Source organism: Serinus canaria, chromosome Z, assembly GCF_022539315.1.
Source record: "Serinus canaria isolate serCan28SL12 chromosome Z, serCan2020, whole genome shotgun sequence".
NCBI classification, from domain to species: Eukaryota; Metazoa; Chordata; class Aves; order Passeriformes; family Fringillidae; genus Serinus; species Serinus canaria.
This window is the reverse complement of record NC_066343.1, coordinates 24,840,940-24,855,433: the sequence shown is the minus strand read 5'-3', so window position 1 is coordinate 24,855,433 and position 14,494 is coordinate 24,840,940. Positions and strand designations below refer to the sequence as shown.

Below are 14,494 nucleotides of genomic sequence, written 5' to 3'. Positions count from 1 at the left end.
CCGTCTGCCCAGGACAAGCGGGTGATCCGTGCTCCCCCCGGCGCCTCCTTGCCCACGATTCAAGTGATTGTTGCCCAGTCCCCAGGTTCGCGGCCCCACCCCACCCCCTGGTTCTCTCCCCCCGGGGCAGGAGACCGGCGGCAGCTTTCTTGGAGACCGCCTGTCCCGCCCCGCAGAGGGGAGCGGGGGGCCGAGGTGCCCCGAGCCCCCCGGGAGCCCCACAGGGCGAGGGCGCCCCCCGTCCAACAGAGGGTTTGTCCCAGGAAAACGTTGGTTCCCAGAAAAGCTCTGAGTTTCAGAGTTCTCAGTTTTCCGGCACCGGCAGAGAGCGGCTGCCTGGCGCCTGCGCTGCAGAGCAGGCGGGTGTCTCCTTTCACTGTCTCCGCTTCAAAGGCTCGGGACGGTCCGAGGAAGGGGAAAGTGAGACTAGACAAGGAGACTGGGCTGGTTGCAGGTTCCGACGCAGGCGGGAAGCAGAGCACCGAGCTCCTGCAGGAACTGGTCGTGCAGTGGAGGGAGCAGTGTTCCCTGGCAGATCGCAGAAGGTCTTCCAGGGCCTGGCGTGGTGCCCCGCCAGGCTCTGCCGAGCGGGCTGAGTGTCGGGCCCCTGGCGCTGCCGCGGCTGGAGAGGCGGCGGCGGCGGGCGCTGGCAGCGGGGGCCGCTCGGTGCGCCGGCCACGGGCGCGCGCAAAAGCGCCGCGGCGGCTCCTCCCGCCCCAGGAGGACGTGGTGCCGCTGGCAGCGTCTCTGGGCGGCGGCTCCAGCCCCTCCTGCGCATGCTCCGGCAAAACATAAGAAATCCGCAGTGCCGTCCCACCCCGCGCCGCCCGGGCCGGGAGCCAGAGGAGCCGGGGGTGGCGGCGGTCGCAGTCCGCGGCTCGGGACGGCTTTTCCCGGGGCCTTCCACTGGAGGGCTTTAGAGATGGGTCTCCAGGCAGGCAGTGAATGTCTTGTGACTGCATCGCCTGTGGTGACTGCAGTTAGCAAACAATCACCTAGGGATTCCCAAGTCTCCGAAGGGAATGCTGCGCTCACATCTGCTGCGAACCCGCCCAGGCCAGCAGACCGCAGAGCTCTCCATCAGAGACAGTGAGTCTCATGGGCGGGACAAAAGCTCATAGCTAGAAAGTTGGTTCCCCATTTTCAAGGAAAACCGTCCTTCAGCAGGCGTCCACTTCAGGAGACAGACAGTCGGCTGTGTTGGGAAAGAACTGTCCCCAGTCAGTTCCCGGCCTCTCGGGGCCGTCGCCCGCGGTCCGAACGGGACCAGTCTTCTCAGGACACAGGGCACAATCAGTGTTACCTCACTCCAGGTGGCAAACGGCGTCCGATTCACGAGGGGTCTCCGTGTTCAGCCTCTGCTGCAGATCACGTCGGGGTCGCCAGATGACGCGGTTGAGTCAGGGACAGACGAAATGACTCCATGGCTCAGAGGAGATCCTTTGTTAAGAGCTAGCATCCTTTTATAACCAGGATCGCTAAGGTGAAACCTGATTGGTCTCAAAGTGAAAACCTTTCACACTATTGGTGAACTACGAATAGCACACTCTGAAGGTACATATCTATAAACAACATGAACAGAAAGAAGGTAGTAATTGTTTTCATCCTTCCTCTCTAAGTTTCCCAGGCCTGAAGCCTGGGAGAATTCTCTTTGACTGAACTGAGAACCTCCACATGCACCTGTTATCAAATTCCACAGAAAAGTATAATTGGTATGTAATTGTTTTTTAAGGAGCAAAGCAATCCTCAACAACTAACTCCTAAGCTCTTTTTACAATTTTTAACTTGTTGTTAGTAAACATAAACGATTACATATAACACAACCCGGTTTTGTGTGTGCTTTCCTTCCTCAAAGTTTTTCACTGAGCTGTGCCTTCTCAGAATTGAATCATTTCTCAGTTCTTAATTTACCTGAATTTATCCTGCTGCTTTCACCGGCCAGAAATGACATGTCTGTGGGGCTTAAGTCCAAACCAGCTTTATCACAGCACTGCACAGCAGGTCCAGCCCACCACAGCATAGGACCCATGCACAGTCTCTGTGGGTGGGTTTATGGTCTGACAGCATTTCCCTTGCCAGAGCATGCTTCAGCTACTTGGTAACCAGCATAGGTGAGGTTTGTGTCTGTATGCTGTCCTCTGCTTACCTCATTCATGTCCCTCCCTTCTTTTTCTTCCCTTCTGAATACTGTTTAGAAAAGTATATATTACTGAGGTTGCATTGGGGGGGGAAATGTGTGCATGTCTGGAATAATTTGGATAATTTGGAAATACTGAAGTTGTTTAATATTATTTTAGTAAGTTTTCAATCTCATGGCCTCATCTACCATGTATATGTAATACATACAAGACTGTATATATAATAAATGCAAAGAATGTGTATTTAATACAGACACATGCCCTAACCCTGCCTGGTTTCAGGAGACCAAGCCATGGTTTCAAAAACACACACTTCCTTCCAGGGCTGCAGAGCCATCAGGTGTCTCCATGAGGGGAGGGCAGTGGGCCAGCATGGAGCACAACAGCAACACACAACCTGGATTACAAGAACACTATAAAATACCCACCGTAGGAGAAAAAAAACCACTACCAGTTACTCCAAGGAACAGACCATGCAGCTTTTATTTAGTTTTTACCTTTTTGGTAAGCAGGAGGGTTTTCTTTCAGTCAGACCATTCACATATTTGGACAGTACAGATTGCAGTAAATTTGATGGAGATCTTGCAACATTAGAAAACTTTTCTCAATATACATCCATTTAAGCAACAGCTTGTAAGTCAGAGCAGGAGTGCTAGAGCCGAGTCTGCACACTGCACTCCAGGTATACAAAGCACTGCAGCAGCACAAGAAATGCCCGTGCTGGGCGAAGTACAGTGTGTTTTACATAGTGCAATCACTTTTAGAGGAGAAACTCTAGGAAGGCCACATCTATTTTTTATTATTATTTTTTAATTCTATCAAGTTTACAAATGCGAGGGGGGTAGAAATCAAACCTCTGACTTAATTAACTTTTGTACAGGTAGGTTTTGTGTATAGGCACATGCTTTAGAGAGGAGCTCTGAATCTGCTCTGTAATCACGAGAAAGACATATTGCTTTGTGATTCAGAAAGTGTCATACCATCTCTAACCTTCCTAACACTCTTGGCCAGAGTTGTAAATCCAGCTGTTTTATAGAGTTCCTAGAATACGCTCTTCCCTCTAGTGTAAATCCCCAATAGAGAAGTTCAGGTTGCTATTGACAATGATTACAGTTATTCTGTGTACAGTCATTTGACCATACTAGGCATTGCCTCTGAATACTCCAGTCCACAGTGAAAGCTCAAATTACCAGAGACATGGAGGCTCTTGCTTTTCTGTTACTGTCACTCATCAATATGAAAAAACCCAAGTCAGACAATGAACTGCTACAGCAAAGCATCACTGGTAATATTCACCTAATTAAAATAAAATTAAAAAAAAAAAAAAAAAAGAGCACTCATGACACTACATGTCACGGTAAGCAAGTTTTTAAAGACACTGCAAAATTATTTGCCCAGTAAAATTTTAAAATGTACACTGTGCTCAATAGTTCAAACTACACATAAACAAAGAGCAGCTCCCTGCAACAAGGTGTAAATCAAAACATCATAGCACCAGCTCCCAGCACCAAGGAGTTGCCCACTGACCAGATCTAATGTACAATGCAATAGTGCTCGCTGAGGTTTCTGCTACACAAGAGCCACAGTGGGACAGCTCTGCCCATTTCTTCCTGACATTCTCTTACCAGGTGTGCACAAATTGCATTCTTCCCTATGGAGAGCAAGTCAGACAACAAGATTGTTACAGTACCAGGAAACACTGACTGGGGAATGGCACCTGAGGGGAAAGTAGGTACTGCATACCTGAATCTGAATAAATGGGCATGGAGGAAACATGATGTCATCCGAGCAATCCTCTCCTTAACAGAGCAGATCTGAAAGGAGCTGCAGACTGCAAAAAAAGAAACAAGCCTTCCGGTGCTGAAAGCCATGAACATGATATTGCCCACACTAATGATTTTATTTCACCATCAGCAAAGCATTTATCCCCAAAAAGTTGTACACATACTGGTCAGATTATGGAGCAGTGCTATCTTCACACTATTAAAGTTTGTTGTTATAGTGGTCAGATTTGTCTTTTGTTAGAGGAGGAAAAAAAAAGGAGACAGGCAGTAGAGCCACCATATAGCAATTTTACTCCCATGTTAATGCAGATATAATCTTCTTAAGTGCAAATTGCTAGAAACCAGCATGACTTGGGCTCTGATAAATGACAGATGATTCCATTTCTTACAAATATTGACAAGTCTAAATTGTTACAGGTTTCCAAAGCAAGAACAGGTTTACGAACAGGAAGGGAATAAAACATTACCACTACTATTAAAAAAATTTGTCATTTCAAACTTCAAACGCTCTTCAAAAACATATCTAAAAAAGATTGTTTTCTTTTTTTTATTTCCTGGAGCTAAGGAGTGTCCATGCAAAACAATTTTGAGAAGAGCAGTGTTCCACCTGGGTACCAACTAGGCTCAACTTTGTCCCACACAGCTCAGTAAAGTGCTCTCTTGTGCATCCTTTTGGGGAAAAAGTTCTCATTTAAAGTTTGGGAGGCCAAGGTTGCCAGCTGGGGAAGGCATAGTCTTGGTCAATCCATGCTGAGGTCAGAGAAGGAGGAAGGAGTGAAGTTAACAGTACTCTGCCTTTCATAATGCACAGACAACAGGCTGCAAGGGAGGAGCAAGCAGAAGCAGAGGTGGGTGTCAGATGAAACCCTGCCCCTGGGAAACCACAGGAGTTGAACACAGGCCTCATCAAGGGAAGCATTTTGTTCTCTACAGATAACAAACACCAGCACTACTGGGGTAGACACCAGTTAACAGATCTCTACATACAAAAAATGTGAAAACTAAATGTGGTTTTACTTTCTGTGCTGGTGGATTTTCAACAGTTTTTCTGAAGGACAAAGAGGGTCTGAGTAACATTCTTCTGCCTATTAAAAAAAAAAAAGCATCTTGCCCTTGCATTTATGTTGCACACTTACAAACATTATAGGGCAGATGAGAGGTATCTGCTGATAAAACAACTAATGATTAGCTTAAGAGTAAAAATAATATTAATGGGGAAAAGAATTTAAGGCATTTTTTATTTTGGCCAGGAATGATGCATCCTACAGAGTAATCTTCATTTCCCCACTTGGTTTTCAGACCACTGCACTTTTTTGCTTTTGTTTTACATGGCACTTTGAAATTTATGTTTTACAACTTAGTCAAGATTTTCAAGTGTTCTCTTCAACACAAATGCCCTCTCTTGTAGCTCAGGTCTGCTATCTGATGCCATCGTAGACAACGAACGAACGAGGTGCTCTCTGCTTTCTCGTGGCAGGCTTTCCCACTGCTGAGCTTCTGTGCAGATAAAGACAGACAGACATTGAGCATGAACACCAGAAAACAAAACAAAAAAATTCCAAAAGGACATTGCTTTCCCCAGACAGGCTAAAAGAGTGACTGCTTTGACCTTTCACTCACATTTCATACTGCACTTCCAGGAGAACTCAGATTCACCCGGATGCTCAGGTGCATGTGCTGCCTCCTGACAGGAAGTTGCACCTCTCTAGACCAGGTGCCATTGTCTAAGCCTGCAACGTGTGAACACAAGGGCCTGAAGTATGTTTCCCATACTGCAAATGGCTCATGAAAGAGGCATGTAAGGTTTTTGCCAGAATAAAGGAAACATGAAACGCATACCAGAAACCCAAAGGAAAAATTTGCTACATAACAACTGCATATGAACCTGAGACCTAAGAAGATCTCACCCTATGAAGACAATTCTGCAAGTCTTGAATACTAAATAATAAAGACAAACCAAACTTGACACTGAAAGTGTAAAAATCACTCTTCTGTACTAAAAGCAGCTCCCCCCTCTGTGGAGCTTGAACATAATACAGACAGATCTGACAAGACAGTTCTGTGAGCTCCATGTGGGACTCTCCTTGCTGAACATTTTCCTCACCACAGGAAATGGTATTCAATTGTACTTTAGAACTTGATATTAGCTTTGGTTACTTCAAGGCCTCTCCTGCTTCCAACTCCCAGCTTCCCCAGAATCGCCCAGTGCTCCAAGCAGAAGGAAAGGCCATCTCTCCAGAGTTCCAGGCCATACAGCCAGGTGCCATATTTACCAAGCAGTGGCTCTTCCAGGTGGCAAGTAAAAACTCTCACCTTGTATTCTGGTGAGAAGCAGTTGTATCACAGACAAAGCTTCTGTTCTTATGGACGTGTAGCTTTTGTTTTCTAAGAGATTTAAAGAAAACAGACAAGAAAACCCAAAATCACACTGAGAACCAAATGCATTCACCTTACAAAAAGCAGTCTGTGATCTCCAGACCACTTTTGCTAACACAGTTCACTGAACTCTTGTTTGTGCTGTCAGTCTGCAGTGCCCACTTGAACACTAGGCTCATTTGAATGGCAGAAACTCAGCAACTGGAGGCTGACAAGTCAACTAAACCCTGTGCATTGCCTCTGCCAGTACCACAGTGCTACTGTTCCTCACATATTTCAACGGGCAACAAAAGGCTGCCATAGCTGCAGGGTGATGGCAGACAACTTCTGTGTGTAACAGAATGTTCCAGTAAGTTGTACTGGTTGGAGACCATACAAATGTTATCAAGCAGGATTAAGTGAGGGTACGTAAACCCCAAGCCAGCCATCAAGCACATGCTTGTGAGCTTATCACAAAAAGTTACTTGGTCTCTGAGCTAAAATCTTACTAAGGTGAGGACCCTAGTCCTCATTCCATGAGGATTGATACCTAAAAGAAACTTTCTCCAAAGGGGTCTCTGAATTGGTAGCAAGCACTAAAGTAAGTGCTGTCTTTAGGCACATCTGAAACAAGACCGCATGCAGGTACGAGATATGGGGCAAGTGGGAACACTACCAAAGTAACAGAGGCCCATGACTGTCATAATGACACATGCAGCACTTATATATGGGTGCCCTGCTCCAGTAGAGCACAAACTGCCTCTAAGCTTTGGAGCTTCATGCACTGGCTATCTGAGAAAATTTGGGGTATCTTTTGGATATTATAATCTTAGATACATTATACATATGTATCTAAGAAGTCTGAATGGTGGAGGAGAAAAGCTTGTGTTTCATTAAATCAGGATTGCTTGATTGTGTTCTGAGAGGTTGCACAGTCCATCTGTCTCCCCCTCCCCATGCAGAGCTCTCTTGCACCAGAGGAACACACTTCTCTGTGAACTGCACCCTGCTGTCTCAAACACTGCAACTTCACAATAATCACTACAGTGCAAGGAACAGCTAAATGTTACCTCTACAACTTCTGCTTATTCTGCATTTCCTCTACCACACAAACCCCCAGAGGACAACTGTATTAACAAGCAATTCATCATCCATCACAAACCAGGAGAAGTCCATTTACCTAAAGAATGGGTGATAGAGGAACAGGTTTCCAACAGTATTTCTGTCAAAGCCACAGGGTCAGAGTGCTCCTCATCAAACAGCATTAGCCTGTCAAATGCAAAAACAGTCAGGCATCCTGCATCAGTGGGACAGAAGTTTGCTCAACTTCTCCATTAATTCAGTGTCATCAAATTCATAGAACAGTTTCATGCAAGAAAAAGAAGCAAATCACTGAAGTGGACTACAGAAAGAAGAATTACCCTTGAAAGTAGGCATTCATGGCTTGTAGCACTCCAAGCTGCACTTTCCACGTGCTGAGTTTCAGACGGTCACACATTAACTTGCAAAACTCTTGGCGATAGCAACCTACAGGAGAACAAGGACATCATCCCTGTGTTACCACACACTTACTCGTCCGTCTCTAAAGTGCTGCTCAACAAGTGACATCAAGCTAGTCACTGCATATGACCAAGTCAACATCCTGTAACAAGTGACCCTGAAAATCTTCACCACATCAACTCACTAATTACAAATGCTAGCAGACGAAACAGCTGCATTACACACTCTGGCATGCTAATAAAAGCAACGTTTTCCCAACCCTCTCCAGGTATTCCCAAATCTTGTACTAGCTTTGATGCAAATGTAAATGTGAGCAGCAGGGTTAGGCTTCTTTTCATTAAACAAGCCACCTCACCCATCCTGCGTATCGATAAACTCAGAACATTTTTGTGAAGTGAATTTAAGACAACAGTAAAGGATTTTTCCCAAGAATGGCTTATCTTGCAAGAAAACAGCTGGGGCAGCTATCTCAATAAAGACCCTCACAATCTGCCTGCAGTGAGATCCTGCATCTTCTCCTGCCCTCCTCTCATTCTGCACGTGATCTCCAGGTTCTTCCCTTCAGCTTTTCATTTTAAGGAAAAAATAGTTTGTTCTGCATGTCATCAGCTGACTTACGCTGTGTCTCCAGGCTCCTTGGCCAGGCTTTGCCCAGGGTCTCGAAGGCACAGATCAGGGATTCCATCTGAACCTCCTTCTCCCTCATGTCCTCATCCTCTTCATCATGCTTTGGAAAAGCTGCTCCTGTGCTCTCCAGAGAGTTCTGCAGAGGCCACGGGGACAGAAGGATGAGGGCAGGCTAGGCACACACCGCAGTGCAGCTCAGTCTCCCCCTGCAGCCTGCACACACCAGCCCTCGTGCCCAGCTCTGGCGCCGCTGGCAGCGGCACAGGCACAGCAGGCTCCATGGTCTGGCACCCAGACATGTGCCTGTGATACACAAGTCCCACTCCCAGAGCTGCAAGGCTCTGCTGATACTAAACACAAGCACTCTACACAGCTACCCAGGAGCCTTCCACTGGCTGTAGAGCATCAGGAATTAACTTTTCAAGTGGTAACAGGGCAGTGGCGGACATCACAGGCAGGAATCTGTCTAAAGAACAGTTGGGCTAATTCAGAATTTGGACAGCACAGGTAGAACCACCCCAGGGCTCACCAACTGTCTGGTATTCAGCTCCAAAGATCTAGTTGAGTAGGGGGAATCCCTCATATTATCAGCCCTCTGGGCAGAAGTCTGGCATGCAGGCAGCATCACTGGGACTATCACCACTTGGGTGTTCTGCTTAGAAAGAGAGAAAACTCAAAAAGTTGAACTGTCACCTTCTTTATCATGGGGAAGATGATATCAGCAAGTTCCTGGAACCGGTCTTCCTTTGTTGCCTGCAGCACCCCAGCTGCACAGCGCAGTGCCACCATCTTATACTTCAGGTTTTCTTTACGACATTCTTTCAGGAGAGCCTGGACAACATCTGTGACGGTAGGCTGACCTGGCACTGACTTCTGCAGCTCTGCACTGAAATGCAAGGCATATGGACGCTATTATGTTAATCTCTTCTCAAAATCTGCTGTTCCCACAGAGGAATTAATTCCTGTGTCCAGAACTCAGTGGCCTACGAGTAGTTGTCACAGAACTTACACGGGGGGGGGGGGGGGTCTTTCTCAGTGTTTGTCTGCTCTCCCTGTTTTATTGTCTCTTTTTCTCATATGCTTCCAAGGCACCTGCTCCCTTCACTAGCTCTTCTACCTCTTCCTTGTTTTCCCATTTAAGGTTTCCATCTTCCTCCCTGGTCTCTGCTTTCCTCTTAGCAATTGTGGCCTCTCTACACCCTCCTCTTCCTCTCTAAATCAACCATTTACTTCTGCAGGTCTCTCTGAAGCATCACTTGCTCCTCACATGCTGATAAGAGATCAGGATGGTGACGACAAACTTTCTATAATCTCCTCAGTACCCTACATGCAATAACACTGTACAACAACCTCCCTTTTGAGATCTCAGATCCTGAGGGTACCACCTCATTCAAACCACTTACCTGCAAGCAGAAACAACACTGCCAATGGCCTTTAACAGCTCCTCCTGGAATGACAGAAGAGACATCACTGAGAAGTGCCACACAGCCAAAACACACAGTCCTGCTGCACGGGGCAAACCTTTGTGTTCTTCTGCAAGGGGCAGTGGGGAAACATGCCTGTGATAGCAGTTCAGGGAAGCAATGTCTATCTCTTGCCATTCCTCCTGCAGAGGACTTAGCTTTGACAATCTGCACAGAACTGGCAGCAAAAAGGGGCCGTGCAGCAGCTCTGAGCACATTCTAGTATCCCTCCAGGATAGAAATGGTTGCAGTGGAATTAGTCAAAGTGGGAACCTGTAGCAGTGTGATGTCATAGTTTGTCCCAGGTATCCTGTCCTTTCCCAGGTGTCAATCAGTGCTTGCCTTTCGGTCAAGCAGCAAAGGCTAGACAAGCCCAGGTAAGCCCCATCCAGACATATATTGGAATTTATTTCAACAGGAACCCTACTCCTAAAGCAGTCTGAATTTCAGGCGCCTGATTATCTTCCCAGTCATTTCTGTATCTGCTAAATGCAGGACAAAAGGCAGACTCCCTACATCAGCATTCTTATTGTGCTGCTCTGCAGCAGAGAACATTACATTTCCTGACTTAAAGGCTGCACGCTGCTGGGCTCACAGCAAACCATGAGGTGACAATTCCCTCTTTACCTTCCCAGTCCAGGTTCTCCCTGGCAGGCCTTGCAGCAGTGCAGAGAGCACCATTCCCAGATGTGGCGGTACAAGGGAGCCTGTCTGTTTGGCAATTGATGCCATGGCAGCTGCTCCCTGAGCTTTCATCTTCCAGGACTGGGACTGCAGAGCCTTCTGGGTGATGGATATCAACTCCTGCAAATACAGTCTGATCCCACCCTGAGTACCTGCATGTCAAATGGAGGAAAACTATAATTTTGCTACAAAACAAATATACCTTTGATCTTACTAAAAAACCCTCAAAAACAACAATACAACAAAAACCACCAAAAGTGAACAAGACCAGTGCTACCCTGGTAAAACCAAAAAACAACCAGTTATAGGTCTCTTGGGGTTTTTCACTATGAGATACACCAGAAAGGTCTACTTCAGGCAAAAGCGTGTAGAATTCCTCCCAGCCTGGTTGAAGATGGGTTGTTTTCTGGGGGTTCCAAATACAGTCTTTGTTGTGTATTTAGACAGAGAGCTCATTTCAGTCTTTCGATATAGCAGACACTAGACACTGTTAGTCTGTTTCTAAGGAATATAATGAATGTCTTTTTTTTTTTTTTTCTTCCAAGAACAGGTTACTAGAGAACCCTTTTCAGCTCCTTTCTCACACTCCTGAAAAATCATCTGGTCACTGAGGAACCAAATCTTAAATCTGAAAGAGTCAGCAAGACAGTACTATAATGCATCCAGATCTTCATCTATAGAAAGAACTGCACTTCTATAGCATAGATTCATTCAATGAATCTAAAACCAGAGGTATTTACCACAGAGATCTCCAAAAGAGAGAAAGGTCAATGCCCCTGTAACTTTGAAATGTGCAGCAGCCCCTATAGGCTGGCATAAAAATTTCCAAAGATGTCTAGTTATCTGCACCATCAGGGCCATTATTACAGTGGCATTCAGTGTGTATCACAATTTCAAAATACTTCTACTGTGACTGTCCACCCTTGTGATCAATGCCCCTGTAATTATTTAAAATAGCCAGAGAAGGCCAACTTCATACAAGAAATCTAGAGCAAGGAAGAAAATGGGAACAAGCTTTCCAAATCTCTTACCATGAAAACTAAAACTCTGCATGGAATTCCAGAAAGCATGCTATTTCTTGTCCCATGCTTTCCAGAAAGCTTTATTATTCTTAATATAACGTACCAGGTACATTTTCCTGCCAAACTTCAGTCCACAGAGTAGAATTCTCTTTCTCTCCTTTCTCTTCCTCAGGAACTTCATGCATCCCAAGAAAAGCTAATGGCAGCACCTGCTTGGCATGGTTCTTCAGTACATCTGGGCTGTAGCGTCCCATAGCATGCACAGTTAAAGCACAGCCTGCTCTGTAAACTGGCTCTGAAAGAGCAAAACAAGCACCTTATGACTGGGAACCAGGATTATCCTTTAAACTGCTTGGTTTGCCTCTTGGAAAGCAGAGTAATGCACAGTATTGTGTAACATTGTATAGGAATTATTCAGCCAGTGAAACCAAGCATCAGGGCATATCAATGTTTCTTTACTAGTTTTTGATGTCACCAGGAACTTTTTCTGCACTGTATTCTGTAAGTGAATACCTCAAAAGCAACACACCTTCCTTCTCCATGTACCAGCTGCTGAGTTTGTGCAGCAGTTTCTCAGTGCTGCTGTCTCGGGAAGTCTGTAAGAAGGAAGAGACTCAAATTATTCAAACGCTTCAAAGACGACCACCTATAAAAAAGCAAAATAAAACTTAAAGCCCAACTTACCCTGACTAGATGCCCCATAGCAAAGGCAAAAGACTTCTGTACCACACTGTTGCGATCAGTCAGGCCACTCAGTAAAGCACTCATAAGTTTGCCTGTTGGAAGAGACTTTACTTTATCAAAAAACATTATGTTTTATTCCTTTAGCAAGAATTGCAATAACCTGCATTTCATTAGACTGCCTGAATTATTGCATTTTTCCTCACTGCATGTATGTGGGGTTATTGAGTTTGTAAATCCTTATGTTTAGTGTTTTGCACACCTTGACTGATAATGTTCCTATATGCAAGCACTCAATGCTTTCATGCTTTCAGCTTCATTTCTATTTTACAAGAGAAAGTTCTTTTTACTGTCACAAGAGACTCAATGAAGCCAAGGTCATTGTTCATGGTCCACCCATAGCTCAAACTGAAAGAACAAGTGCATACAGACAGTGCTGCAATAATACAGGCATTGTTAGACTGCTCCAAGAAAAACAATTCCTACTCAGTGCTAGTGAATTCCCTCAACTCCTTCCTCTACCTCTTCCAACTTGGTGGGGTACTGAACCTACTCCAAGCATGCCAATCTCAAACAAAAAAAGCTAACTTCAAACAGCTCTCTGATAAAAATAAACATGTAACGATTATTCTTGTCCTAAACTCAAGGGAAGAAACACCACAGCAACAAAAAGTCCCTTTAAATCCTGACACTAAGAGACAAATCTTACCTGAATAAGGTGTCAAGTCTTGAGGGCACTGTGTGGTTAATGACACAATTACACTGGCACAGCCCCCCTGGAAGGTTGGAAGGGAAAACAAAAGTAAGATAAAACAATATTTGCCACTGGTTATTATTGTTAATACTTGCTGTGGCGCTACCTGCACTTGTCAGACCTACACCCACTGACCTCTATTCTCATAATTCAAGAGCAGTAAAAGTAGAAGTAGTAAAAGTTTGCAAACCATGAATGACAAGAATTGAAATAGGAAGTGAAAAAGGACCCACAGTCAGGACAGATGATCCTAGAAGATTTGCAGCAATCAAGGACAACCTTCTGCACTCATGTGTAACAGAGCACAACAGCCATGTAGCCTAGAGGAGGCTAGGGCAGCACACATTCAGTAGAGTGATGTAGTAGAGTGGGACTCGGATGTCAAATGACTCCAGTATCTATCAACCCAAGCTACTGCTTTAAAAGACATAGTCAAAGGAATCATATTTACACTGATCTATATTCCCTTCTTCATTTCCAAAAGAATTATTAAAACCACAGACATACCTTTGTGCCAAGGCCAACTCCACTTTTGATCAGTTCACACAGCCGAGGGACCAACTCACCGAGTACAGACACATCCAAATACTGCAAGCTCTAGAGAAAGGCAAGAGACGGGAGAGAGGAAAAAAAGTAAAAAAAAGAAAGGTAACGATGGTAACTTAAGTTGGTATATTTCTAGCAGAGGGTGCCTCAGCACTGCTGGCTGGTCCTGATCTGAATCACAAGAGCCTGCTGCACAATGAGAAAAAGCCCACATGAAGTGGATTCCACCACATACAGGTTCTCCTGCCTCACTTCTCTGTTGAGCAGACCTTGCTAAAACTATCATTTGCTGGAACTGATGTTCTCTGGCACTCCAACTGTTCAGGAAGCCTGAAACTAACACACAAGTGAGAATGAGATACAAAGGCATCTGTATCTTAGAGCAAAACTCAACATTTCCCCAACTCTCTGAAACCAGGAAGCAACAATATATCCAAACTAGGGCCAAATATATCCAAAACTGGGCCTCATGTTACCAGCACTCTATGTAACACACAGTTTCTAGAGGGGAGATCCATTCTCTAGCAAATTCAAGGATCACATATCAAATAACAGAATAAATAAAGGTAACTTCATGAGCTTCCAAAGCCAGATCAACTGTTACTTCCCCCTCCATCACTGGTATGGTGAAGGAAATTATCCACATAATCTCCCAGCCAGCCCCAAAATATACAGAAGGTTGCTCATAAGCCAGGACATCTTCACAGTACTCCAGGGAAGCCATTACTATCTCTCCCCTACCCTACAAAATCCCAATCAACAAATAAGGGCACCACAGCTGCTCCCCCAAGGCTAGCACGGCAGGGCATGGCCTGGAGGAGGGACAGCAGCAGCTGCTGCAGCCTGCAGGGGTGCAGCAAGTATACTTTCACATGGAGCCTTTCATTCCCAAACACTTTACACTCTATTTATAGAGACCACTTCAACTGACACCAAAACT

At 45.3% G+C, this 14,494-nt stretch overlaps 1 protein-coding gene across 6 annotated transcripts in view; it reads right to left on the bottom strand.

Moving 5' to 3' along the window:
* Positions 1 to 2,596: 2,596 nt before the first annotated feature.
* Positions 2,597 to 14,494, bottom strand: part of ECPAS (Ecm29 proteasome adaptor and scaffold) — a 59,982-nt gene continuing 48,084 nt past the window's right edge. For 5 of the 6 annotated variants that reach the window (XM_030236669.2, XM_050987142.1, XM_050987144.1 and 2 more), the window contains 13 exons: positions 13,516 to 13,605; positions 12,964 to 13,030; positions 12,258 to 12,349; positions 12,103 to 12,169; positions 11,677 to 11,868; positions 10,495 to 10,703; positions 9,808 to 9,851; positions 9,098 to 9,290; positions 8,396 to 8,540; positions 7,699 to 7,804; positions 7,458 to 7,546; positions 6,236 to 6,307; positions 2,597 to 5,419 (listed from right to left, as the gene is read on the bottom strand). In XM_030236669.2, coding sequence (XP_030092529.1) covers positions 5,280 to 5,419; positions 6,236 to 6,307; positions 7,458 to 7,546; positions 7,699 to 7,804; positions 8,396 to 8,540; positions 9,098 to 9,290; positions 9,808 to 9,851; positions 10,495 to 10,703; positions 11,677 to 11,868; positions 12,103 to 12,169; positions 12,258 to 12,349; positions 12,964 to 13,030; positions 13,516 to 13,605 — 1,506 coding nt within the window. In that variant the 3' untranslated portion in view covers positions 2,597 to 5,279. Of the gene's footprint in view, positions 5,420 to 5,449; positions 5,653 to 6,235; positions 6,308 to 7,457; positions 7,547 to 7,698; positions 7,805 to 8,395; positions 8,541 to 9,097; positions 9,291 to 9,807; positions 9,852 to 10,494; positions 10,704 to 11,676; positions 11,869 to 12,102; positions 12,170 to 12,257; positions 12,350 to 12,963; positions 13,031 to 13,515; positions 13,606 to 14,494 lie in introns of those variants that run through there. The other variant, XM_050987143.1, reaches the window with a different exon arrangement.